This window comes from Dendrobates tinctorius, unplaced genomic scaffold (assembly GCF_039654945.1).
Source record: "Dendrobates tinctorius isolate UK_male_01 unplaced genomic scaffold, ASM3965494v1 ptg000012l, whole genome shotgun sequence".
Taxonomy (NCBI): domain Eukaryota; kingdom Metazoa; phylum Chordata; class Amphibia; order Anura; family Dendrobatidae; genus Dendrobates; species Dendrobates tinctorius.
Genome location: NW_027361680.1, coordinates 18,970,508 through 18,992,597, shown reverse-complemented (window position 1 = coordinate 18,992,597; position 22,090 = coordinate 18,970,508). Strand labels below are relative to the sequence as shown.

Genomic DNA, 22,090 nt, shown 5'->3' with positions numbered 1-22,090 from the left:
TATTTGGTCGCACAATGACTAAGTGATATTCAGTACATATTACACATAACATTCTGGTCTGTAAGTTTCAACATATCTGGAATAAGATGAGGGCATTAAAATTAGTCCATGAAGCCATAAATACAGACTTTGGGCAACACATCATGAACATAGAGAATGTGGTTGTGTAGTACATACCGTAATGTGAGTAGAAGTCGCTCCTCTGCAGATATTGCTTTGCGCATCCTTATGTCCTGAAAGGTTATCCCAGGGAGCACTGTCTCCAAGAGTCGATCAAATGTTGCAAGGCTCATGCGACAGTATTGGTAGACTTTTGCAGGATGCTCCCGCAGAGAAGTATAGAGGCGGTGAAAATGACCTCTTGTGAGTCGTTGCCTCAAAATTGGATGGACCCACATGCGTCTCCTCCTCCGCGGATCCACTATCACTGGGTATGGTTGACCAAAGCGGCGTGACAAAAGCCAGTTGAAGAGAACCTGCTCAGTTGTGTTGAAACTCAGACTGTCTGCCATGTTGCACATACAACACCAACACACCTAGTGAAGGCAAGGTCACAAATGTACAGAATGGAGGCAGGCACCTGTTCCTGAGCTAATAAATAGGGTGCAGGCTAATGATTGAAATAGTTTGCAGGCCTCAAAACCGTTAAATGTCCATTTTGCAAGCCTGCGAGAAAAACTCGCAATATTGATTCCATACGGATTACATATGGATTACATACGGATGCTGACATGCGCAAAATATGCGACCACACCTTGCTTACGGATGACATACGGAGCACTATTTAGGGGTCATTCATCCGTATTACGCATGTAAACTATGGACCGTATTTTGCGTCGGTTAGTGTGACTCCGGCCTAAGACTAACATACTCCCTAATCCAAACCTTGCACCTCTGTCTCCAAGACTTCTCTTGTGCTGCACCAGTTTTCTAGAATGCACTACCCTGAACAATCTAATACCTAATACCTAGCCCCCACATTTTAAATGTGCTTTAAAAACATCTCTTTAGACAAGCCTAATACTTCACTTCATTTATATAACTTCCCTGTTCCATCTTTCTAAATTTTCCTTGGAATCCTGACCCTCCTATTCATCTGTCTCCATATCCTCCATGCACTCAATAGCACTTGGTAACTGTACTTAAACAGATTCTGTCTGGCGACCAGATCATGTAACTTATTTGAAATGCCTTATTCATTATAATGGTAGCTGGGCCATACATGACAAGCACTTTTTACCAATTGTGCATCCCCCTATTTCTTTAAAGATTGCAAGCTTGTGAGCAGGGCCTTCAATTCTCCTATTAGGGTATGTTTCCACGCTCAGTAAATGCTGCGGATTGGATGCTGTGTACAGCCGCAGCGTCCAATCCGCAGCATCCAGATGTTATAGCATAGTGGAGGAGATTTTATGAAATCCCATCTCCACTATGCGTGCAAACACGCAGGTGGCAGACATGCGTAACCGGACATGTGGCGCATCTTTATAGACCATAGCATGTCTATTTGTCTTGCGGAGACGCTCAGTCTGCGCAAGATAAATAACACAGTCTATGTATAGGATGTGGTGTGTAGAAAAAGTGTAGAAAAAGTGGCAGTGCTTTGGGCGGAGCTGCGTCCTCTCCACAGAGTTTCCTTAATGTGGAACTTACCGTAACTATTGAGCTATATGTTACTCTGTAATGTCTCTATTGTCTGAATATATCTCCGCTTAATTGTAAAGTACTGCAGAATTTGTTGGCACTATAGAAATATTATTATTATTATTGCAATTGTTTGTATATACTGTATATACATGTATTTTGAGTTAACATATTTGTCAACAGTAACAGCACAAATACAAATGTAGTCATGGTGCCATGGTGCACTATTGCAGCCATGTACGTTTATCTCTAAAACACTGTGGCAAACGCATACATTGAGAACTTAGCAGGGCTTCTCCCTGTCACACTTCCCTAGACTGACAAGTCTTTCTGTATACTCACTGCTCAAGAAAGATCTTGGACGTTCTATGAAGCAAAACTGGGAGAGGCCGCAGATGAGCTGCCTCTTGGACTCGTCGTCATACTAGTTGCATTGTCTCAGCTTCTTACAGTATGTTTTCTCTGAACTGTTATAGCATTTCGGAGTAAAAAATACGTGGCTGCAATAGCGCACTCAGTGTCTAATTCAAGTTGCCTGGTTTATAAGCAGAATGAATATCATTTAGATTTCCTTTAATGTACATTATACTGTATATAATGAGCCCACACAATAAAGACCGACATTGTTCACACCGAACTCAGTGAGAGGGCATGCTGGATTCAGACACTCCTTTTTCCTGAAGAAGCATGTGCCTTTTGATGAATCATTAGCGCTGGAGGAGTAGCGTGCACCTTGCCACAAATTCTACTCCAGCCTCTGCTGGAGATTTGTGGCGTAGCGAATGCGTCGCTCGTCATGAATTTGAACGAGCAGCGGTCTCCACGCTCATCGTTCTGCCCCATTTCCTCTCAATTTGGCAGAAGTTGGAAAAACTGGCATGAAGATGACAGGAGTTGCAAAATTTATACAAAGCTTTGAGGTGCACCTAAATTTTGAATTTTTTGACAGCTGATAATCCTGAATACTGTTGTGAAAACTTTGACCCCAATGTGTTATAATCTATCATTTATTTATTCAGTCAGTATATTTTAATGACATTTTGTCTTCTATTAGACTTTTCGTTATTTTTTATATTAGATTTTGCTGTAAACTATACAATTCTTAATCAGTTATCACTAAAAGTAGTTGATAACATTTACTACATTTTTAGTATCTTAACTGCTATTAATCCCTTACCTGTAGATTTAATCTTGCTTTCTTTAAGGCACCATAGGTTGCTGTAACTGCAATAAAACATCAAAGTATGCTCAATAGTGAAACATAACAAGTTAACTGCCTCAGTGCTTCATTGTATATGGTATTTACAGGTCTACATGCTGCATAAAAACATACAAGTATATGACTATAATCCTTTTGCTTAATATTCCGTTTACCAACATTTAAACTAGTGTCTGTTTTAGGCCATGTTCATATTTTTAGTATTTGGTCAGTATTTTACATCAGTATTTGTAAGCCAAAACCAGGAGTGGATGAAAAATGCAGAAGTGGTGAGCTTGTTCCTATAAGGCTACATTCGCACTAACAGTATTTAGTCAGTATTTCACATCAGTATTTGTAATAAACACTTATCTAATATATACTTACGTAATTTCCAAGAGAAAAAGGTCGCACTCTGCGGGATAATGATGAATGTTTATTGACACTGAATTACATGTCACGTCGGAGATGTGAAGGAGAGTGTGTCAAATGGCTGACTACGGCCGTTTCACGCTACTCGAGCGCTTCCACGGGTCACAGTGCAGGAGGAAATGACGGATACTTATGACCACCAGTCACTCCTCCTGCCAGCCACTACAAAACTGACAAGTAAAACAAACAAGTGTTAAGTGCAGACATATAAAAACACATACAATTTACCGCCTCAGCGGGAACAGTACCTTTACATGTAAAATTACAAAGATTACAAGGAACAATAAATCATTATCGGTATTACTAGTTAACCCCTATAATTAAGTTAACTCTTCTGGATAATCTATTCAGAACCAAGTATATGCTCCCATTAAATATAATGTAATTATGATATATTGCAACTATGCCGTAGCTCCTGTCACCAGGATAAAAATCACTGACACCTATCTTTTTGCCATTTATATTATAATATTATCCTAGAAAAACTATTTTCTCCCTATCAAATCAGATTAAGACAAATATAACTATATAGTACAAAATTAAGCGAATAATGAAGTGCCCAAATTTATGTAGATTTTTTATCAAGCAAAATACTATGCCCAATGTCATAAATTTATATATCTCCCAAACATGATTCTTGTGTTATAATCTCATAATGTTAAGCAAAATACATTTATATGAATCAGTTATCATAAAAAATGGCATATCTACTTTATCATTGAAACCTGCAGGACCCGTCGCCCGTGTATCCATGATCCATTTCGATTCCCGCTGCAATAATAATTTATGCAAGTTCCCCCCTTGTGGGGGTAACATCACTTTTTCAATACCCGCAAAAGTAAGGACACCCGGATCCGACCCATGTACAGTCCTGACATGGTCGATGAGTCGTGGCACTCCATTTCCAGATTTTATCGACTTAAAATGCTCCCGAAATCGAACATAAAGCGGGCGTATTGTCTTTCCTATATAAAAACCCGACATGTACAGAAGATAACATAAACCACATGATCAGTCTTGCATGTAATAAAGCTGGACACCGTATGTCTAACTGCACCCATTTGCAGTGTACGATCAGTACAATGGTACCTACAATAGGGACATTGTCCACATTTATAATTACCTTTAGGTATTCCTTGATTTAACCATGTGTCACGTTGAGTTATTAAACGATTCTGGACTAAAACGTCCCTAATCCTTGTACTGCGTCTATTGGAAATCAAAGGTCCTCTAGACACTATATCGATCAATTCCCTATCTTGTTCCAAAACATGCCAATGTTTCCTTATTACGGATCTGATTTGTCTATCCATAGGGCCATAACGGAAACAGAAAGTAAATCTTTTTTCTTTCTTACTTTCTTTACTCTGTTGATTTATTATGCATCTCCTGTTGTCATCCCATTGTGATTTCACTTTTTGAAGTGTAATATCTAATAAATGGTCAGGGTACCCTCTTTGTCTCAATCTCTCATGTAATTCTCTGGATTGTCGTTCCCGACCCTCGACTGTGTTATTGACTCGAAATATTCGTAAAAATTGACTATATGGTAATGAATTGACAGTATGTGTGGGGTGATAAGTATCAAACCGCAATACGGAGTTGGTGGCTATAGGTTTCCTAAAAACCGATGTACATATAGTATCATCCTTGATCTCCAAAAGGACATCAAGAAACTCCAATTTGGTACCTCCAAAATTATATGTACATACCATGTTCATGTGGTTCATGTCATTTAAATAGTTAACAAATTCCACAAATGTCTCTTTTGTACCCTCCCAGATTATGAACACATCGTCCACATATCTGAGGTATAATCTGATGTGTCTGAAATACCTTTGCATATTATAAACATATTTCTCCTCAAAAGCTCCCAAGAACAAATTCGCAAACGTGCAAGATACCGGCGTGCCCATCGCAGTTCCCACATTTTGACAATACCATTTCGAATCAAAAGTGAAAGCATTGTGTGTTAGAATAAAGCTCAATGCATCACAAACGAAATCTATGAAACCTTGCTCTTTCCCTTTCGTACCTAAAATTTCCCTAATAGTGTCAACTCCCAATTGTTGAGGAATTCTTGTATAGAGACTTTCTACATCTATTGATGTTAAGAAGAAACCAGGTTGCCACCCAAACTCATGTATTACTTCTAGAAAAGCTTTAGTGTCTCTTATATAAGACGGGATCTGGATGAGCATTGGCCGTAATAGCCAATCTACATATTGTGAAAGTGCCTCAGTCACTCATCCTATCCCAGAAACAATGGGGCGACCTGGAGGACAAGATAGGGATTTGTGTATCTTAGGTACATGGTACCAATGGGGACGCGTAGGAAAGTCAGGCAACAATTTTTCTGCCTTTTTTTCAGAAATAATATTTTTTGTGACATATTGCCTGAGTAAAGACCTCAAATCATTTATGAATTTGTGGGTAGGATCCCCCATCAATTTAGTATATGTAACTGTATCTGATAGATGTCGATGGGCTTCTGCTAGGTACATATCTCTCGGCAATAACACTGTATTCCCTCCTTTATCTGATGGTCTCACTACTGTGTCTGTCCATTCTCTAATTTCTCTCAATGCTGACTTCTCTGCCACTGTCAAATTTGAGGGAGCTGTAGGATATACTAATGCCTCTACATCTTTAATGACTAACGTCTCGAATAAATCAATAAGATTTCCTGGGAGACAGGGGGCATATATTGTGATGTTACCCCCCCTAAAAAAGGTGTATTAATCATTTGTGGGTAATCACCCCTAGATTCAGTGATACTCAACAATAGGGCAGCATCTTCATGCACTTCTGCCAATGTACCTGCTCCTGCCATAAATCCCAAAGGGCCCACTTCACATTGTACCTCCCCTGATAATGGAGTGTTAATGGGGGTTTGTAATAAAAATTGCTTATGCAGATGCATCTTCCTAATGGATTTAAATAAATCAATCTTAAATTCTGTCAAATCAAAATTATCTGGTATACAAAAATTCAGACCCTTAGCTAATAATGAATGATGTGAATCATTCAACACATGATCAGTTAAATTTATTACTGCATGCGACAGTGTGTCCCTTATCGTCTCGGTCTCCATGAGACTTGCTTTCTCTTGCGGTTTTGTCCATACAGCCTTCCTCCTTCCTCTTCTGATCCTCCGCCTAAAGGGATATTTTGTCCAGACACACCTGCTTCTGCTGATACTTGCTGGTCAATTGCAGTCATGGATAAACTGGCTCCCTCTCCCACACTTGAATCAGAATCCGTTGTTAAATAATCTCTCCTGTTTGGAGCCTGATTCTGTTTACGATAATGGCGCTTATATTTCCCTTTTCCTGATTGTCCAGTATGTACGTTCATTCTTTGCTTATTCCAACTGAATATCTGGCCATTCAAAAAATCATGTTTGTCTCGTAAAAATTTGTCTCGTTTTCTAGACTTAATCTCTGCCTGCATCGGCAACAATTTGCTGTCCATTTTTTAATTAAATGTAAGCCACTGATTATCTGTCATTCTCGATTTTAACTCTTCTTGTGATTTCATTAAATCCTCTTTAACTGTGTCATAATTACGCAAGTTGGTATCCAAGACCAATTGCAATAAATCTTGCGAACATTTAAGTAGAATTTTCTCCCATTCCGTTCTAAAGGAAGCATCACCTTTGAACTCAGAAATTTCCTTCCACACTCTCAATCCGCGGGGTACACGTCCACAATCTCTGTAGGACTTCAATGAATTATTGGTCCAAAAAACTTTGTTTCCCTCTCAGCCAAATTCGTTAATTTAAATTTCAAAGCTTTAGTGCTTAAAGCCTGCACTTCATCACACGTTTCACACTCTTTAAAGTAATTATCAACATCCTCCCGACCAGCCTGTAAGCTCAGTCCCAGTGTAGCTGTATCCGCCTCCATGTCCAACAAAGACATGGTTAAACTACTTCATGTGCTGCGTCTGGATAATCCAAACTAACAATCCGGTAACCAAGCGTGCTCAGTCCAGAAAAAAATAATGCTAATGAAGTCAATACAAGAAAGCGGGCGGCACCGCTGTTACCGTGCTAAGGTCCGTGGCTGGCAGCAGGCGGAGAGCTCACATCCAGGACTCCCGGGTGCTTGACCTCGTAGCAAGACGATAGTAATTTCCAAGAGAAAAAGGTCGCACTCTGCGGGATAATGATGAATGTTTATTGACACTGAATTACATGTCACGTCGGAGATGTGAAGGAGAGTGTGTCAAATGGCTGACTACGGCCGTTTCACGCTACTCGAGCGCTTCCACGGGTCAAAGTGCAGGAGGAAATGACGGATACTTATGAACACCAGTCACTCCTCCTGCCAGCCACTACAAAACTGACAAGTAAAACAAACAAGTGTTAAGTGCAGACATATAAAAACACATACAATTTACCGCCTCAGCGGGAACAGTACCTTTACATGTAAAATTACAAAGATTACAAGGAACAATAAATCATTATCAGTATTACTAGCTAACCATATAATTAAGTTAACTCTTCTGGATAATCTATTCCGAACCAAGTATATGCTCCCATTAAATATAATGTAATTATGATATATTGCAACTATGCCGTAGCTCCTGTCACCAGGATAAAAATCACTGACACCTATCTTTTTGCCATTTATATTATAATATTATCCTAGAAAAACTATTTTCTCCCGATCAAATCAGATTAAGACAAATATAACTATATAGTACTGTGATAAAACACTCCGGGATCGCCTTTGCTGGGGTCAAAGGTCACGTGCGTTCAGCATAAAACTCAGGCGCAGAGCTGGGATTCGGGTATAACTGACTCTGGGTCAGGTTTATTAATGGTGAAAGCAATGCATAAAGAAATAAAACATAAAACAAATCCTTGCCTGTCCGGCACTAACTAAACAAAGTACAACCTAACTACCAACTGGCGGGCTTCTCCCGTCCAGCCAAACCACAGTTGCAGTGGGCACTGCTTTCACTCACGTGTGTCTCTCACACAGACAGGCTCTCTGTGTTCCCAGGCTGAGACACTCACACAACCACCTGGCAACCTTTTATATCCACCTCCCATTATTCATTAGCAAGCAGGTGCGATACTGACCAGACTAGGCCACATTGGAAAGGAATCTGGGCGAGATATACCTGCCCTCATCCACTATTCCCACATGATTCTCACATATCCCCCCCTCTGCTCAAACCACTCCGGTCGAGCAATGACAACCGCCAAACAGTGCACTCGGGACAGGGCATCTGCATTCCCCATCTGTACCCCTGGGCGGTGCTCCACCGTAAAATTGTAGGCCTGCAGGGCAAGGAACCACCGGGTCACCCGGCTATTCCGTTCCTTGTTCAAGTGCATCCACTTGAGAGGGGCATGGTCAGTGATCAGCCTGAACTTTCTGCCCACCAGGTAATATTTGAGGGCCTCTAGAGCCCACTTAATGGCGAGGCACTCTTTTTCTATGACTGCATACCTTTGCTCGTGTTTATTCAGCTTCCTGCTGAGATAGAGGACTGGGTGTTCCACTCCGTCCCTCACTTGTGAGAGTACGGCCCTGATACCGGTATCAGAGGCATCCGTTTGTACCACAAACTCGCTGCGGAAGTCCGGAGTCACCAGTACGGGCTGAGAGCAAAGTGCCCGTTTTAGGCTATGGAAGGCTTCTTCAGCCGCTAAACTCCATTTAATCATGACGGAGTCTTTCCCTTTTGTAAGATCCGTCAGGGGGGTAGCGATGGCTGCAAAATTGGGTATGGACCGGCGATAGTAGCCGGCGATCCCCAGGAAGGCTTGCACCTGCTTCTTGTTGACAGGTTGTGGCCAGTCCTGAACCGCCTGAATCTTATCAACCTGGGGTTTAACAACACCCCTCCCAATGACATACCCCAAATACCTGGCTTCTTCTAGCCCGATGTGACATTTCTTGGGGTTCGCGGTTAGACCTGCCTCCCACAGGTCGTCAATCACAGCTTGTACTTTCTGGAGATGAGTCTCCCAGTCCAAGCTGTAAATGACAATGTCGTCCAAATAGGCCGAAGCGTACTGCCTATGTGGCCTCAGGACTCGATCCATCAGTCTCTGGAAGGTCGCCGGTGCTCCGTGCAGTCCAATCGGCATATACACATACTGAAATAGACCTTCTGGGGTAGAAAATGCCGTCTTTTCTCTGGCAGCCTCCGCCAGAGGGATCTGCCAATACCCCTTTGTTAGGTCTAGGGTCGTAATATACCGGGCTTTTCCTAACCGATCTATTAACTCGTCGACCCGGGGCATAGGGTAGGCATCAAATTTTGAGACCGCATTCAGTTTCCTGAAGTCATTGCAGAACCAGATGGTGCCGTCCGGTTTAGGAATTAGCACAATCGGCTGGACCAAGCACTGTGCGATTCCTCAATGACACCTAACTCTAACATTGCCTTCACTTCTCGGGAAACGGCTTCACGGCGCGCTTCCGGGATTCGGTAGGGCTTTACGTGAACTGTGACACCAGGTTCCGTTACGATGTCATGTTTCATGAGCGTAGTCTGCCCGGGTTTTTCTGAGAAAAACTTTTGGTTGTGAAGTAGAAACTGCCTGACCTCAGTCTTTTGCTGCTCCGAGAGAGTCTCTGCAACCTGTACCTCCGGTACGGTATGCGAGCAGGCGGGACGGGCCAGCTCCGCTGACAAGGCAGACCGATCTTTCCAGGGTTTTATCAGATTTACATGATAAATCTGTTCAGGTTTCCGTTTACCTGCCTGGTATACTTTGTAGTTTACTTCACCAACTCTTTCCTTAATCTCAAAGGGGCCCTGCCACTTTGCCAGGAACTTACTGTCCACCGTGGGGACGAGGATCAACACCCTATCTCCGGGTGCAAACGTACGGATCTTGGCGCCCCTATAATAGATTCTTTTTTGGGCTCCTTGAGCCTGTATCATGTGTTCTTTGACGATAGGCATAACAGCCGCAATACGGTCCTGCATTTGTGTGACGTGATCTATCACTGTTTTAATCGGAGTGACCTGACCCTCCCAGGTTTCTTTTGCAACGTCTAACAGTCCGCGAGGACGTCGGACGTACAATAACTCAAAAGGTGAGAATCCCGTGGAAGACTGGGGTACTTCCCTGATGGCAAAAAGCAAATACGGAAGTAAATAGTCCCAGTTCTTCCCATCCTTGTCTATCACCTTTCTCAGCATCTGCTTCAGAGTTTTATTGAACCGTTCGACCAACCCGTCTGTTTGAGGGTGATACACAGATGTGCGTAACGGTTCGATTTGTAACAATCGGCAGAGCTCCTTCATTACCCTGGACATAAAGGGGGTCCCCTGGTCGGTGAGTATCTGTTTTGGCATACCGACCCGACTAAACACATGCACCAGTTCCTTGGCAATCGTCTTGGTGGCCGTGTTACGCAAAGGGATGGCCTCCGGGTAACGAGTGGCATAATCCAAGATGACCAGGATATGTTGGTGTCCACGTGCAGACCGTGGAAGGGGCCCAACTAAATCCATCCCAATCCTCTCAAACGGGACCTCAATAATAGGTAGGGGTACCAAAGGGCTACAGAACCGGGGCTTAGGCGCAGAGGCTTGGCAGTCAGGACAAGACTCACAATATACACGAATATCGTGATGCATGCCTGGCCAAACAAAACAGTGTAATATCCTTTCGGTGGTTTTCTGGACTCCCAGGTGACCTCCCATCACATGTCCGTGGGCCAGGTCCAGCACCTTCCGCCGGTAGGGTTTTGGCACGACTAATAGTTGCACCGTGTCTTCCCCCCTTTTTCTCTATCTGATAGAGTAAATCATTCCCCAGAACCATGTAAGGATATGCCAGCCTAGAGCCAGGTTCTACGGGTGCCCCATTTATTACTTTTACATTTGTCCTAGCCTGAGAAAGGGTAGGATCCTTTATTTGCTCGCTTTGGAAGTCATCTTTCTGAACTTCTAAATCCGGCAAACGGGGAGGTGGACGGCTGTCGGCCTCCTCCTCTTCCCCGGTCTCCTCCGTATCACCCGCCATGACTGAAAACGGGAACTGCAGGTCATTTCACGCAGACTCTTCCCCCGAGTCTTCCGGGGAGACCTCTTCCAGGGGTTCGGGACCCACACGCGCCCTGGGAGAAGAACCATGTACACTATTACCCGAGGGCATCAACTGATTCTCCCACAATTGCCAGAAGTGGGGAAAATCCCGGCCCAGAATAACATCATGCAATAACGCCGGGACGAGTCCCACTTTATGTTGCACAGACCCATAGGAAGTAGTAATGCATATGACCGTGGTGAGGTACGAACAGGTGTCTCCATGCACACACGTTACACAAAATTTGTCTGATGGTCCAGTCGGGGCTGACACCAGACTAGCCTTCACCAGAGTCACCACACTTCCCGAGTCTAACAATGCCACCACATTTTTGCCATCAACAGTTAAATCACACAAGTGTTTTTCCACATCCTTTTGACCGGCATTCACACTCACTACCCGTGCAACCATAGACATGCGGTTTTTAGAGTCTGTGACGTCGCACTGCATGGGTTCAGAAGTGAGCAGACAGTTCGCAACAATGTGTCCCATCTCTTGGCAGCGGAAACACCTAACGGGCCCCTTGCTTAGACCATAGTTCGTTACTCTCGGCCTCGCAGTGCGGGCAGTCCCGTTTTCCTCCCCCACTGTCTTAGGGATTTTTCCATCTCCCCTACTCCCTGGAACAGTCTTACCGGTTCCACATGGAGATGATGAAGAACGAGGTGGGGTAGCGTCGTCTCTGAGTCCTTCCGCCACGGAGTAACGTTCAACCAGATCCACCAGTTGATCTGCCATCGTAGGATTTCCATGGCTTACCCACTTCCTCAGGGCTGGCGGTAGAGCTCTCAGGTACTTGTCCATGACGACTCTCTGGATTATCTCTGGCGCTGTCAGCACCTTGGGTTGTAGCCACTTCTTCGTCACGTGGATCAGGTCGAACATCTGTGACCGCGGTGGTTTATCCGGCTGATAAGTCCATTGATGCACTCTCTGTGCACGGACTGCGGTCGTCACTCCCAGCCGGGCCAAGATCTCGGCTTTCAATTTGTCAAAGTCCTGCGCAGCTTCAGGTTCCAAGTCATAATACGCCTTTTGGGCCTCACCGGAAAGAAACGGGGCAATCAGGCCGGCCCATCGTGCCTTCGGCCATTTTTCTCGCACCGCCGTCCGTTCAAACGTGGTCAGGTATGCCTCGACGTCATCTTCGGTCGTCATCTTCTGCCAGTACCGACTCACGTGAATCACTCTCGACTCGGCTTCCAGGTTAACCTCATGTAGGCTTGCCAGGCGCTGCACCACCTGCTGGAGAAGCGAACGATCGGTAACTGTCATGTCCACCAACTCCTTCAGCTGGGCCATCATCACCCGATTAGCTTCTTGCTGGACGGCGGTGGACTGCACCAGCGCTTTCACCATCTCCTCCATGCTCATGCTTGCAACGTGATGCCCGCGTTCTCCACCACAATGTGATAAAACACTCCGGGATCGCCTTTGCTGGGGTCAAAGGTCACGTGCGTTCAGCATAAAACTCAGGCGCAGAGCTGGGATTTGGGTATAACTGACTCTGGGTCAGGTTTATTAATGGTGAAAGCAATGCATAAAGAAATAAAACATAAAACAAATCCTTGCCTGTCCGGCACTAACTAAACAAAGTACAACCTAACTACCAACTGGCGGGCTTCTCCCATCCAGCCAAACCACAGTTGCAGTGGGCACTGCTTTCACTCACGTGTGTCTCTCACACAGACAGGCTCTCTGTGTTCCCAGGCTGAGACACTCACACAACCACCTGGCAACCTTTTATATCCACCTCCCATTATTCATTAGCAAGCAGGTGCGATACTGACCAGACTAGGCCACATAGGAAAGGAATCTGGGTGAGATATACCTGCCCTCATCCACTATTCCCACATGATTCTCACAGTACAAAATTAAGTGAATAATGAAGTGCCCAAATTTATGTAGATTTTTTATCAAGCAAAATACTATGCCCATTGTCATAAATTTATATACCTCCCAAACATGATTCTTGTGTTATAATCTCATAATGTTAAGCAAAATACATTTATATGAATCAGTTATCATAAAAAAATGTCCATATCTACTTTATCATTGAAACCTGCGGGACCCGTCGCCCGTGTAGCCATGATCCATTTCGATTCCCGCTGCAATAATAATTTATGCAAGTTCCCCCCTTGTGGGGGTAACATCACTTTTTCAATACCCGCGAAAGTAAGGACATATAAATGTATTTTGCTTAACATTATGAGATTATAACACAAGAATCATGTTTGGGAGGTATATAAATTTATGACATTGGGCATAGTATTTTGCTTGATAAAAAATCTACATAAATTTGGGCACTTCATTATTCGCTTAATTTTGTACTATATAGTTATATTTGTCTTAATCTGATTTGATAGGGAGAAAATAGTTTTTCTAGGACAATATTATAATATAAATGGCAAAAAGATAGGTGTCAGTGATTTTTATCCTGGTGACAGGAGCTACGGCATAGTTGCAATATATCATAATTACATTATATTTAATGGGAGCATATACTTGGTTCGGAATAGATTATCCAGAAGAGTTAACTTAATTATAGGGGATAACTAGTAATACTGATAATGATTTATTGTTCCTTGTAATCTTTGTAATTTTACATGTAAAGGTACTGTTCCCGCTGAGGCGGTAAATTGTATGTGTTTTTATATGTCTGCACTTAACACTTGTTTGTTTTACTTGTCAGTTTTGTAGTGGCTGGCAGGAGGAGTGACTGGTGTTCATAAGTATCCATCATTTCCTCCTGCACTTTGACCCGTGGAAGCGCTCGAGTAGCGTGAAACGGCCGTAGTCAGCCATTTGACACACTCTCCTTCACATCTCCGACGTGACATGTAATTCAGTGTCAATAAACATTCATCATTATCCCGCAGAGTGCAACCTTTTTCTCTTGGAAATTACTATCGTCTTGCTACGAGGTCAAGCACCCGGGAGTCCTGGATGTGAGCTCTCCGCCTGCTGCCAGCCACGGACCTTAGCACGGTAACAGCGGTGCCGCCCGCTTTCTTGTATTGACTTCATTAGCATTATTTGTTTCTGGACTGAGCACGCTTTGTTACCGGATTGTTAGTTTGGATTATCCAGACGCAGCACATGAAGTAGTTTAACCATGTCTTTGGACATGGAGGCGGATACAGCTACACTGGGACTGAGCTTACAGGCTGGTCGGGAGGATGTTGATAATTACTTTAAAGAGTGTGAAACGTGTGATGAAGTGCAGGCTTTAAGCACTAAAGCTTTGGAATTTAAATTAATGAATTTGGCTGAGAGGGAAACAAAGTTATTTTGGACCAATAATTCATTGAAGTCCTACAGAGATTGTGGACATGTACCCCACGGATTGAGAGTGTGGAAGGAAATTTCTGAGTTCAAAGGTGATGCTTCTTTTAGAACGGAATGGGAGAAAATTCTACTTAAATGTTCGCAAGATTTATTGCAATTGGTCTTGGATACCAACTTGCGTAATTATGACACAGTTAAAGAGGATTTAATGAAATCACAAGAAGAGTTAAAATCGAGAATGACAGATAATCAGTGGCTTACATTTAATAAAAAAAATGGACAGCAAATTGTTGCCGATGCAGGCAGAGATTAAGTCTAGAAAACGAGACAAATTTTTACGAGACAAACATGATTTTTTGAATGGCCAGATATTCAGTTGGAATAAGCAAAGAATGAACGTACATACTGGACAATCAGGAAAAGGGAAATATAAGCGCCATTATCGTAAACAGAATCAGGCTCCAAACAGGAGAGATTATTTAACAACGGATTCTGATTCAAGTGTGGGAGAGGGAGCCAGTTTATCCATGACTGCAATTGACCAGCAAGTATCAGCAGAAGCAGGTGTGTCTGGACAAAATATCCCTTTAGGCGGAGGATCAGAAGAGGAAGGAGGAAGGCTGTATGGACAAAACCGCAAGAGAAAGCAAGTCTCATGGAGACCGAGACGATAAGGGACACACTGTCGCATGCAGTAATAAATTTAACTGATCATGTGTTGAATGATTCACATCATTCATTATTAGCTAAGGGTCTGAATTTTTGTATACCAGATAATTTTGATTTGACAGAATTTAAGATTGATTTATTTAAATCCATTAGGAAGATGCATCTGCATAAGCAATTTTTATTACAAACCCCCATTAACACTCCATTATCAGGGGAGGTACAATGTGAAGTGGGCCCTTTGGGATTTATGGCAGGAGCAGGTACATTGGCAGAAGTGCATGAAGATGCTGCCCTATTGTTGAGTATCACTGAATCTAGGGGTGATTACCCACAAACGATTAATACACCTTTTTTAGGGGGGTAACATCACAATATATGCCCCCTGTCGCCCCAGGAAATCTTATTGATTTATTCGAGACGTTAGTCATTAAAGATGTAGAGGCATTAGTATATCCTACAGCTCCCTCAAATTTGACAGTGGCAGAGAAGTCAGCATTGAGAGAAATTAGAGAATGGACAGACACAGTAGTGAGACCATCAGATAAAGGAGGGAATACAGTGTTATTGCCGAGAGATATGTACCTAGCAGAAGCCCATCGACATCTATCAGATACAGTTACATATACTAAATTGATGGGGGATCCTACCCACAAATTCAGAAATGATTTGAGGTCTTTACTCAGGCAATATGTCACAAAAAATATTATTTCTGAAAAAAAGGCAGAAAAATTGTTGCCTGACTTTCCTACGCGTCCCCATTGGTACCATGTACCTAAGATACACAAATCCCTATCTTGTCCTCCAGGTCGCCCCATTGTTTCTGGGATAGGATCAGTGACTGAGGCACTTTCACAATATGTAGATTGGCTATTACGGCCAATGCTCATCCAGATCCCGTCTTATATAAGAGACACTAAAGCTTTTCTAGAAGTAATACATGAGTTTGGGTGGCAACCTGGTTTCTTCTTAACATCAATAGATGTAGAAAGTCTCTATACAAGAATTCCTCAACAATTGGGAGTTGACACTATTAGGGAAATTTTAGGTACGATAGGGAAAGAGCAAGGTTTCATAGATTTCGTTTGTGATGCATTGAGCTTTATTCTAACACATAATGCTTTCACTTTTGATTCGAAATGGTATTGTCAAAATGTGGGAACTGCGATGGGCACGCCGGTATCTTGCACGTTTGCGAATTTGTTCTTGGGAGCTTTTGAGGAGAAATATGTTTATAATATGCAGAGGTATTTCAGACACATCAGATTATACCTCAGATATGTGGACGATGTGTTCATAATCTGGGAGGGTACAAAAGAGACATTTGTGGAATTTGTTAACTATTTAAATGACATGAACCACATGAACATGGTATGTACATATAATTTTGGAGGTACCAAATTGGAGTTTCTTGATGTCCTTTTGGAGATCAAGGATGATACTATATGTACATTGGTTTTTAGGAAACCTATAGCCACCAACTCCGTATTGCGGTTTGATAGTTATCACCCCACACATACTGTCAATTCATTACCATATAGTCAATTTTTACGAATATTTCGAGTCAATAACACAGTCGAGGGGTCGGGAACGACAATCCAGAGAATTACATGGGAGATTGAGACAACGAGGGTACCCTGACCATTTATTAGATATTACACTTCAAAAAGTGAAATCACAATGGGATGACAACAGGAGATGCATAATAAATCAACAGAGTAAAGAAAGTAAGAAAGAAAAAAGATTTACTTTCTGTTTCCGTTATGGCCCTATGGATAGACAAATCAGATCTGTAATAAGGAAACATTGGCATGTTTTGGAACAAGATAGGGAATTGATCGTTATAGTGTCTAGAGGACCTTTGATTTCCAATAGACGCAGTACAAGGATTAGGGACGTTTTAGTCCAGAATCGTTTAATAACTCAACGTGACACATGGTTAAATCAAGGAATACCTAAAGGTAATTATAAATGTGGACAATGTCCCTATTGTAGGTACCATTGTACTGATCGTACACTGCAAATGGGTGCAGTTAGACATACGGTGTCCAGCTTTATTACATGCAAGACTGATCATGTGGTTTATGTTATCTTCTGTACATGTCGGGTTTTTATATAGGAAAGACAATACGCCCGCTTTATGTTCGATTTCGGGAGCATTTTAAGTCGATAAAATCTGGAAAAGGAGTGCCACGTCTCATCGACCATGTCAGGACTGTACATGGGTCGGATCCGGGTGTCCTTACTTTTGCTGGTATTGAAAAAGTGATGTTACCCCCACAAGGGGGGAACTTGCATAAATTATTATTGCAGCGGGAATCGAAATGGATCATGGATACACGGGTGACTGGTCCCGCAGGTTTCAATGATAAAGTAGATATGGCCATTTTTTTATGATAACTGATTCATATAAATGTATTTTGCTTAACATTATGAGATTATAACACAAGAATCATGTTTGGCAGGTATATAAATTTATGACATTGGGCATAGTATTTTGCTTGATAAAAAATCTACATAAATTTGGGCACTTCATTATTCGCTTAATTTTGTACTATATAGTTATATTTGTCTTAATCTGATTTGATCGGGAGAAAATAGTTTTTCTAGGATAATATTATAATATAAATGGCAAAAAGATAGGTGTCAGTGATTTTTATCCTGGTGACAGGAGCTACGGCATAGTTGTAATATATCATAATTACATTATATTTAATGGGAGCATATACTTGGTTCGGAATAGATTATCCAGAAGAGTTAACTTAATTATAGGGGTTAACTAGTAATGCTGATAATGATTTATTGTTCCTTGTAATCTTTGTAATTTTACATGTAAAGGTACTGTTCCCGCTGAGGCGGTAAATTGTATGTGTTTTTATATGTCTGCACTTAACACTTGTTTGTTTTACTTGTCAGTTTTGTAGTGGCTGGCAGGAGGAGTGACTGGTGTTCATAAGTATCTGTCATTTCCTCCTACACTTTGACCCGTGGAAGCGCTCGAGTAGCGTGAAACGGCCGTAGTCAGCCATTTGACACACTCTCCTTCACATCTCCGACGAGACATGTAATTCAGTGTCAATAAACATTCATCATTATTCCGCAGAGTGCGACCTTTTTCTCTTGGAAATTACTATCGTCTTGCTACGAGGTCAAGCACCCGGGAGTCCTGGATGTGAGCTCTCCGCCTGCTGCCAGCCACGGACCTTAGCACGGTAACAGCGGTGCCGCCCGCTTTCTTGTATTGACTAATATATACTTACCTTGTAATGTCTTCACATCCTGTTCTGTCCACATGTGTCCGGATCCCAGAATTCCAAGAGGCAGAAGTTCACCGACCGCCATATTGGGACTCCCAAGTGATGGGTGTCTCAATATGGAAACTGCTGGTGGTACCAGCCTCTTGAGCAGTACCACCAGCAAAACACCGTCACACCAAACACACACACTGTATACGCTGTACGCACCACACACACACAAAAACACACTGTATATGCCGTACTCACCACACACACTGTATATGCCGTACGCACCACCTACACACACACACTGTGTATGCCGTATGCACTACACACACACACTCTGTATATGCTGTATGCACCACACAGCCACACACACTGTATACGCCGTATGCAGCTTCTTGCGTGGTACCATCAGCAGAACAACGTTGCGAACACGCTGCCGCCGGGATCAGCCGAATGATTCACTGACCACCACCATCTTTGTATAGGAGGAGCACATGCGCAGTTTTAATGTAACCACCGCTATCTGTCTGCACAAACATGGTGGCGGTCTGATTTATTGTGTCTGCTCAAATTCCGCACAGGTGCAGTGAATCATTTGGCTGATCACAGCGGCAGCGTGTTTGCGACGTGTCTACAGGCAGAGGAAGCCGGTCACATTACTGTAAAGGGGTGGGTTTTCCCACGAACGAAAGTTCATTTGAAAAATTGTCTGTGTCTGACATCTCCTGGGCAAGGGAGGACAAATACTGACATTACAGCAGGGGATCACAGAGGATTCATTTTGTGAGGTAAAATATTTCACTGACTGTTTTTACCTCACAAAATGTATCTTCTGTGATCTCCTGCTGTAATGTCAGTATTGTCTTTTACTTCCTCCCCTGCCCAGGAGCTGTGGTATGTTCTGTACACGGTCAGACACAGACAATTTTTTAAATGAACTTTCATTCATGGGAAGAACCCTTTAAAAAGCAAATATCAACGCCAACATGGCTCCTCCTAAAAATACGCCAATGACAATGAAAGGAAAGCAGCAAAGGCACAATGTGGAAAACAACAACGGGCAAATAAGACTCTTGAAGAGCAACAGCAGGAGGAGAGCACATGGGGTACACAGGTCAAAGAGAGATGACATGAGAGAAGACAGCAGATGGGAGAGTGAGAAAGCGCACAGGGGTGAGAGAGACAGAGCACATGAGGGAGACAGCTTAAACGGGACAGCACATGAGGGGAGAACACAGCACAGGAAGGAGAGAGACAGCAGACAGGGGGATAGCACATGGGGTAGACAGGTCAAAGAAGTGAGCACAGATGGGAGAAGTCAGCACATGGGGAAAAAGAGAGTGGATAGGTGGGTAAGCACATAGGGGGGCAGATTCTCAACGCTGCAAAGCCTGTCCCCATCATGACATTACCGCCCTCCCAATGCGATAGCATCTGGCCTCCATCTAGTGTAAAATAATGACCAAATACTAATAGTGTAACCATAGCCTCATACTTTTGCTCTCATTGCTCCACTTCTGATTTTGGCTTACAATTACTGATGTAAAATATTGACCAAATGCTGACCGTGTGAACAAGGCCTTAGTATCCCCGTTGTATCTGTTTTAGCCAGGACATTGCTGTCTACAAAAGGATTGATCATTCTATTTATTCTTATTTTGTGTACTGTATCTATCTGCTATTTTCAGTGCTTTTTTCCACAAATGTTTTATTTCCCTGAAAGTTTTGCGGAAAATTCACTGTGTGCTTGTAAGGAGGAGCACAAGAGAGAAGACAAGTACAGTTCATGCCTGAGTAACTGAAAGCAAACATCACCATCTGCTGATCAAAGGAGAAAGTAGAAGAAATAATTCTAGCAAGAGTGAAGGTACATGTTCCCAGGGAAGAGATTGAAGACAACTCCAGGTCAGGTGACACCAGTGTCGCAGTTACTAATTATGAAAGGCCTGACCAGAAAGGGAGGAGTTGGCGCCAGAACCTGTTTTAGGACAGGTCGTGTGTCTGTGAGGTTAGCTTACAACCACTATCGTCACAGAAGGGTCCGAGAGCTTTCAAAGGCCGGAGAAGGCCTGAGCTGTGAGGAAGATCCATGCAACACTCCATTAGAAGACCATAAGCAGTGCCAGTGGAAGACTGAAAGCAGCGCCAAGAGAAGACCGTGATCAGATCCGAACCAGGTTCGGGAGAGGATCCGGCTGTAGCAGAGGACCGCTCCTGTAGGCCGTTACTTCCAGTATAGATGTACAGTGGGGGAACAGAGATGGCCAGTGCGACAAGCACACTATATACACAGAGACTCTCATATCTTGAACTTGTGGCCTAAAGGGAAATACCAGTGATCCCCATAGAGCCAGTGTAATCATCAGAGGTGTTTACAGTAACTACGATGGAGATGGGCCTAGTTCTGAGAATGTCGCCTGTTAAGCTGAGATATATAACACTGCTCAAAAAAATAAAGGGAACACTAAAATACCACATCCTAGATATGTCTGAATGAAATATTCCAGTTGCAAATTTTTATTCATTGCATAGTGAAATGTGTTCAGAACAATAACACATTACAATTATCAATGTAAATCAAAATGAATATCCCATGGAGGTCTGGATTTGGAATGACACTCAAAATCAAAGTGGAAAATCAAATTACAGGCTGATCCAACTTCAGTGAAAATGCCTCATGACAAGGAAAAGATGCTCAGTATTGTGTGTGGCCTCCACGTGCTTGTATGACCTCCCTACTGTACAATGTCTGGGCATGCTCCTGATGAGGCGGTGGATGGTCTCCTGAGAGATCTCCTCCCAGACCTGGACTAAAGCATCTGCCAACTCCTGGACAGTCTGTGTTGTAACGTGGCATTGGTGGATGGAGTGAGACATGATGTCCCAGATGTGCTCAATCAGATTCAGGTCTGAGGAATGGGCAGGCCAGTCCATAGCTCCAATGCCTTCATCTTGCAGGAACTGTGACACACCCCAGCCACATGAGGTCTGGGATTGTCGTGCATTAAGAGGAACCCAGGGCTAACCACACCAGCATATGGTCTCACAAGGGGTCTGAGGATCTCATCTTGGTACCTAATGGCAGTCAGGTTAACTCTGACGAGCACATGGAGGGCTGTGCGGCCCTCCAAAGAAATGCCACCCTACACCATTACTGACCCACTGCCAAACCGGTCATGCTGAAGGATGTTGCAGGCAGCAGATTGCTTTCTACGGCATCTCCAGACTCTGTGAAGAGCACAGGGCTCCAGTGGCGAATTTGCCAATCCTGGTGTTCTGTGGCAAATGCCAAGCATCCTGCACGGGTTTTCCATAAAACCATTACAGTCCATGCAGTTTATTATGCAGCATAAACCAAAGCAAGCAACATAAAGTTCATATCAGCATAGCGTCCTTGACAGAGCTTCTCTCTGTCCTCTCTGTAGTCACACAGGTTGGCATACATAGGCTCTTCAGCCTCATAGTTATCTCCCCCACGTCAGGGTTTCCTCATGGCTGTTTCTCCATGCTGCAGACATCCATTCCCTCCAGGGAATCATCAGGCACGTGAAGCCG

The 22,090-nt window shown here is 43.1% G+C and overlaps 1 protein-coding gene across 1 annotated transcript in view; it reads right to left on the bottom strand.

The window, feature by feature from the left end:
• The window catches only part of LOC141066982 (myomegalin-like), a 336,488-nt gene that overhangs the window by 27,926 nt on the left and 286,472 nt on the right, over window positions 1–22,090 (bottom strand). Inside the window, exon 3 of the mRNA XM_073558020.1 lies at window positions 2,822–2,868. Within this exon, the coding sequence (XP_073414121.1) occupies window positions 2,822–2,868 (47 nt within the window). The remainder of the gene's footprint in view (window positions 1–2,821; window positions 2,869–22,090) is intronic.